A 7,104-nucleotide genomic window follows, 5' to 3' on the forward strand; every position below is an offset into this window, starting at 1 on the left:
AATGGGGCTGGAGGGGGAGGAGTAAAAGGAGTTATTGTTCCGTAGGTAAGGTTTCTATTTAGGGTGATGCAAAAGTTCTGGATGTGGATGGTGGTGGGGATGTCCTGGATGTCACTGAACCGTATACTTAAAAATGGTTAAAATGGTAAATTTCATGATCGTATGTGTATTTTACTATAATAGAACATTTTTGTAAAATAAATAATAGTAGAAAACTCCCAAAATGTGGCAAAAGACATAAATTGCAAATTCAAGAAGCTTATTGAAGTCAAAACAAGAAAAATCCAAAGAAATCCACACCGAGACTCGTCGTAGTCAAACTTTAGAAAACTAAAGACCAGGAAAATACCTTAAAAGCAGAAAATAAAATTCTTGCCTATCAGGGGAAAACAATTTGAATTCAGTTACAGTGATTTTCTCATCAGAAATCATGGAGGCCAGGCAAAAGTGACACATTTTTCAAAAACTGCAAAAAAAAAAAAAAAAAAAAGTCAACCCAAAAATCTACATTCAGCAAAAATATCCTTCAGTAAAATCTACATTCAGCAAAAATATCCTTCTGGACGTCAAGGACCAGACGTCCTCCCTCATCAGGTGAAGGAGAAGTCAAAACATCTCAGATGAAGGAAAACTAAGTGAACTTGTCACCAGCAGACCTAGTCTAAAAAGATGGCTAAAAGAATTCTCTAAACAGAAAGGAAACGATAAAAGGAAGGAATCTTGGAACATCAGAAAGAAAGAAAGAACGTGGTAAACAAAGAATATGGGCAAGTAAAATAGACTTCTCTTCTCAAGGTTTTTAGATTGACAGTTGAAGCAAAAATTATAACACTCTCTGATGTGGCTTTAAATGTAGACAGTGGAAATATTTAGGACAATCATATGCCACATAGGGGAGGGTAAAAGGCAGAAAGGAAAGGAAAGTTTCTCGACCTGGTAAAATGACAACACCAGTCGAGTGTGATAAGTTATGTGTATATAATGTAAGAGCAACCACCGAGAAAGCTATTCAAAGGGACACACTCAAAAGCATTACAAGATGGAATTTTTTTTTTAAATTAAACAACCCACAAGAAATACAAGGGAAAAAATAGAAAATGAAAATAAAATGGCAAACTTAAACCCTAATATATTAATACCTACATTAATTATGTATATGGTCTATGTACAAAAGTAAATTCTCTAAATAATCAATTAAATGAAAGAGATTAGTAGAACATATTTTTTTAAATGACCCAACTATATGCCAACTAATGGAAAGTCACTTTAAATACCATGATATATATAAGTGGGTTGAAAATAAAAGGATGGAGAAAGATGTATTGTGAAAACAGGATTAATCAAAAGAAAGCTGCAGTGGCTATATTAATATCAGATGAAGTAGACTTAAGAGCAAAGAACATTTTACCAGAGACAGAGAGGGGCATTTTAAAATAAAGAAAAGGATCAATACCAAGAAGACGTAGCAATCTTATATATATATGCACCAAACAACCCAGTCGCAAAATGTGTGTGGGGGCGGGGGGGGGGGCGGGGCAAGGACTGTTAGAACCAAAAGGAGAACCAGATGACAGACTCGTGGATACGACAGGGGCTGGGGACGTCAGCGTCCCTCTGTCAGCAACTGACAGAAAATCCGCGAAGATGTAGAATGTAGCAACCCCATCAACAAACAGGACCTGATTGACATTTATAAAATAGCAGAGTACATGTTCTTTTCAAGTGCCCACAGAACATATACCGAAATAGACCATATTCTGAGCTGGAAAACTAGTCTTAATAAATGTAAAAGGAGTTAAGTCATACCAAGTAAATTTTCTGATCACAGTGGAATTAAATTAGGGATCAATTCCACCATATCGGGAAACAAAACCAATCGACACCGCTGAGGCTTGGTTTGCCCCTAGAATTTATTTACTGAGTCCAATCTCCTCACTACTCATTTGAGGCTCAGGGAGGAGACATGACTTCTTCGGGGCCTCCCAGGTGCTCAGTAAATATTCGCTGGATTGGTTAGTTAAACATAGCAACCCCACAGCAACTTTTTTACCAGGATAGCTACTATCCCAGGAAGAAGTCACAGACCCGAGCTCACCATGTCTGCAGCCCTTTCAGAGGTCCCCGGGGCCGTGCTGGTCCCTCCCACGCTGGACACCTCAGCACCTTACATCCCCCTTTGTCACACACTGTCCTAGCTGTGCCCGGGCTCTTCCCAGAGTAAGACCAAGTCTTACGCATAACAGCTGCTCAGACAACGTTTAGTGATCAAGTGTTTCGATGGTCTCTTTAAGGACATTTTGCCTTGAGGGAGGGGCTTGTGCTGAGATGTGCAGGGTGCAGAGTAAAGCGGGGTCGGCGCCCAAATGGGCTGCCACAGGCTTTGGGCTCTTCCGTCGCCCACTGTGAGGGCTGCTGTGGCTCTTTGCTTCCTGTGCTGTAGGGCTGGCTTCTTACACTTCCTTTTTCGGTTGCTCCAGGCCACCACCCCTCCTCCTCCATGCCACTTTCTTCCTGAGATGGGCAGAATAAGGAAAGTTGCTTGCATTTTTCCCTTCTGTGATCTGATTCCAGAGGGTCTTATCATGCATACATTTCTTTTCCATCTGATTTTATGTCCATATTTAAATCATGCTTGGGGAAGTCATTTATTGGGCTCCCTCAGGCTCATGGTAGAGAGTATATGAGATCTTTGATCAGCTTAATATATTTGTATTAAAAATTAATAAGAAAGCTATATATTTGTAACCTTAAATCAAAATTTGATTTAATTCATTTTATTTAATATACAACCACAATTCTAAAATTACTTTTTAAAAACATGTGATGAGATTGAAATCAGTTCTGGGACCCTATCTTTATTCCTGAGTGAACCGTGGCTGTCATGTGGCAGACAATCTGTGCTGCCATTTCTCGTGTGACATTTAGAGTCAGTACACGGGTGCAGCAACCACCTCAGAGGCTTCAAATGAGTCCTCTGTGGAAGATTATGCGCAGGCTTGTTTTAAATGCTACCACTAAAAAAATAAAATTTAATGGAAAGAGATAAGCTTCTCCCAGCACAAGCCAGCTCCGATTTTATATTTCCTTAATCTGTTTTATGTACTGCTACAGGAAATTAAACCAAAATCGTCCTCTCTGGGGCGCACATGTGTGGCAGTTGGGAGGAGCCAAGAGAAGGGAGACAGAGCTACAGGGAATAGTTGCTCTGGTTTGTCAGAGATTTATTGTAACTCTCTATTTTGGGGGGGACCTCCTCATGTTCCTGCTGGGGGGAAGAGCCGTGGCCGCCGTGGAGAGCCAGCCCGGGCCCACGGCCCCACAGGGCTCGCTTACTGCATGCCTGCTCCCCTCCTCCTCCGGTGACATCTATGCCCAGATGCTGTCCAGGACAAGGACCAGATGTCCTCCCTCATCAGGTCTGGGGTTCGGCTTACTGTCTGCTCCGCATGACACATCATTCACACACACTCACAGGACCGTCACTGACATATTTTGCACATCGCCAAATCTTACTTCTTTTTTTCCTTATCTTTCTCTCCTTTTCTCTCCCACCCTGTCCGTCACTCAGAGAAAATGACAGGGTTTACTGGTTCATCATATCTGCATTTAGTTTTACCTTCTAGATTTTTTTTCAGTCTCTTCAAATAGGTCCTCTGCCTCCAGCTACCCTCATTTCCGCCCCGCTTCTGGCCACCCCCATGGATAAGATCTTCAGTCATAATATCTCAAATCCTACACACACACATCCAGGGGCTGCCTCCTGCCCTACCTTCACTTCCTGTACTGTACTCACCACCAGATAGGTGAACACAGGACAGCATCAGCAGCATCTTAACCAGGAAGATCCATTGGGCCCTCAGGGTATCTCAGAAGCCACATCTAGGAGACCCTCCAGCCCCTCCCCTTAGACCCTGCAGGATATTCGCTGGTCGAGGCTGCACAGTGCAGTCCTGGAGTGAACACTGGGTTGAGTGCCGAGAGCCAAGTACTCGCCTGGGCCAGCCTCTCAGGCCAAACAGGAGGCCTCTGGACCAGATGGTCATCGTGGCCCGTCCATAAGGAAGCAGGCAGGGAGACGAGGAGGTGAGGCCTGGGCAGACCCTTCCAGACGGTGGCTCTGCAGTTCCAGGAAGGCTGGGGACTGGACGCCTCCTGCTGATACTCAGGCACTTGCCCTGCTGTTGGACGAGCAGGTCTGTCCCTTTAATGCCAATGAAGACTCTGGATCAGCCACAATTAACTTTGGCTCTTGAGGAGCAGACCTTATTCTTAAAGATGGAAGCAGAGCGAGTGTGACATTATCAGATGGGAGCTTACAATGTTTGAAAACGCACAGCTCAGCCTTACCTTGTCAGAGCGCTACAAAGATCACTTCATCGTTTGGTCTCTGAGTCAGATCACTGAGAAGCACAGATCCTTCTCCGGGTGAGAAACTTGGAGAAATACAACCAGGAGGGCAAACAGAAGCTAGTGTGAAAGTTCTTGTGAGAAACAAGGCCAGGCCCCCGCCCAGCAGAGGGCATGCGTGGGGGCCGTGAGGGAGATGAGCCCTTGCAGACAGGCCCAGCCCTTCCCTAGACTACCTGTGTGGGGCAGTGTGGCTGGTTATTGCTCTTTCTGCAGAGAGCTTTCCAGGCAGTGCTTCCGGCTTATTCATCTTTCTTATTCATCTTCCTTTGCCAGATCACACGTACATCTGGCCCTGTGCTGAGCAGAAGGGAAGAGAATGTCTAAGCCCGCTTTCCCACGAAGAAAGAGCATTTCCCAGGAAGGACTTGAGGCATCTCTCTGATCTCTTTTTATAGTTGTGCTCACACATTAGATGTCCAGACTGATGGAGGACCCAGGACCGTGCCCCAGGGGAAGGGAGGGTAGAGGGAGAATAAAGCATGAGACATTTGTTCCCCAAATGGCATCAAACGCTTGTTTTTGATCTTCAGCCCAGAGAGATCTCACAGAGCATGGCCACCTGCAAGGTGTGGGCTGCTCCCAACAACTCCTCACTCCAAGATCTGCAGCCCGGGACTTGCTTGCAGATACCGTACGCCCGCGAGGCAGGCCCACTCTCGTTAATAAGAAACGAATCCCCACCAGCCAGAATCTCAACACCAGGCACCTCCTGGGTTTTCCGGCTGGGATGTCAAGGGTGGGGGGCCCGCTGCGAGGTCTCTTCCAGGCTGGGGGACCAGGATCTGAGGTGGTGGGCCTTTCTTTTCCTTTCTCTTTTTTCTCTCTCAAAGCGAAATCTAAACACCATCTGCCTGCCTGTTCTCCTTTAGCCTCAAGGGAACATTTTCAAGAAGCAGAAAAGCAGCCAGGGACACAAGCTGAAGGCACTGGTACACCTGAGCACCTTGCTTCTCTGGTTTCTCCTCTGTAGAATGAAGGGCTCATGACCCTCAAGGTGCTTCTCAGCTCCAGTCTCTATGACTTTAAAGATGTTTAAAGATGTCTCACCTTAGGAATTTGCCTTCAGCAAATACTCAGCAAAGGCAACAAAGCCCTATGCTGAAAGATCACCTCTTATCATGACAAAAAGTTGGAAGGATCTAAATTTCCAACATAAACATGATGGGATTAATGGTACTCAGCCATTCAAATGGTAGCTGTATTGGCTATAAATTAACATTGATAAATCGTTGTTATTGTTTGCTGAGAGCTTACTTATCAGTTGTTCTTGGCCCTCAGGGCAATTAGACTCTCTGGGGCCCAAACCTCACCCCCAGAAGGCAGGCTTCAGTGGCTCTCCTGTAGGGTCTCTTTTGAAGCTCCCTGGTTGTCACTACTGTGCAGCCAAGACTGAGAGCCACAGTACTGTGTGCCAGGTACTTTTTGGGTACTGAAAAGCCACCAGAGTGATGTCTTTACCTGTCTCCTGAAGACACATTCGCATCGAGTACAGTGGGTCTGATGCCTCTCACTTCGCTCAGCGCCCCCATTTGCACGTTGCAGGAGGATACTGTTTGTCTCTAATTTATTTATTGCGAAAAACACCTTTGAGGGTGTTCTAGCGATTTATTGCTTCATAACAAACCATCCCAAAACTTACCAGAGTACACCTACCACCATGTCATTGGGCTCACAGATTATTTGGGTCAGGAATTCAAACAGATCACAATAAGAATGGCTTGCCTCTTTCCACGCCGTCTGGGGTTACAGCTGGGCAGACCGGAAACTGGCTGTCTTCTGCCTGGTGGCTGGAATCATCTGGAGGCTTCTTTATGCACATTTCTGGTGTCTAGACTATGCTGTCTGGAAAGATGGGCTCAGCTAGGACTGTCGGCCAAGGACCTACATGCAGCCTGTCCGTGTGGCTTGGGCTTCCTCACAGCATGGAGGCTCATGAACCAGGAAGAGGCCGCGTGGCCTTTTTTGTTAGCCGTGGGAGGCGATGCCCCTCCTTCCATCGTACTCTGTCATCGAAGCGGTCACGAGCTATCCAGATTTCAGAAATATTTTACAGGTAGAATTGATGCTTTCGTGATAGATCGAACATAGAGAACGAAGGCGAGAATCATCAAAATACCCGTGCTATACTGTCATATGACATAAAAAGAACACAAAAATGTATGTCCGTGACAATAACAGTGCATGTAGATGAGAATCGAATGCATCTTAAAGTGGGAGGGGCATGATATTTCATCATTAATATTAATTATTTTACTAACTCTTCTTGAACCTCTGTAACTACCCACCAAACCTATGTACTGACAGTCCCTGAAGACCGTGGCTCGGTTCCGGGCCCCGGCATGCCTCAAGTCTCGAGTCTGCTTTCCAGGCACCACATTAAAAACATCGTGCCCATCTCCTCACCCGGCTTGGAGAACCACCGCACCCCGGACCCGGGCATCAGGGGAAGATGAGAAGTGGGCGGGGCCCCACAGGGCTCTAATCTGTCTTCTGTCTTTTCCTGTTAGGCTTTTGATATTATGAGAGTGACACACGGCAGAGAGCACAGCCTGATCGAAGATCTGATCCTACTCTTGGAAGAATGCGACGCCAACATAAGAGCATCCTAAGTGCGCCAGGCAGGCGGAAGGACGGCCTCCGCCTTGACTGAATGCCTTACCGAGATCACACGCTCTGTGTGCTGCGTTTGCTGTG

The 7,104-nt window shown here is 45.9% G+C and overlaps 1 protein-coding gene across 2 annotated transcripts in view; it reads left to right on the forward strand.

Annotated features, from left to right (window-relative positions):
• The window catches only part of LOC105298693 (histone-lysine N-methyltransferase SMYD3), a 94,035-nt gene extending 86,931 nt beyond the window's left edge, over nt 1–7,104 (forward strand). Inside the window, exon 3 of one of the 2 annotated variants that reach the window (XM_023536578.1) lies at nt 6,918–7,104. In XM_023536578.1, coding sequence (XP_023392346.1) covers nt 6,918–7,019 — 102 coding nt within the window. In that variant the 3' untranslated portion in view covers nt 7,020–7,104. The remainder of the gene's footprint in view (nt 1–6,917) is intronic. The other variant, XM_011370062.2, reaches the window with a different exon arrangement.

The sequence above is a fragment of the Pteropus vampyrus genome, unplaced genomic scaffold (genome assembly GCF_000151845.1).
Source record: "Pteropus vampyrus isolate Shadow unplaced genomic scaffold, Pvam_2.0 Scaffold159, whole genome shotgun sequence".
Classification (NCBI taxonomy): Eukaryota; Metazoa; Chordata; class Mammalia; order Chiroptera; family Pteropodidae; genus Pteropus; species Pteropus vampyrus.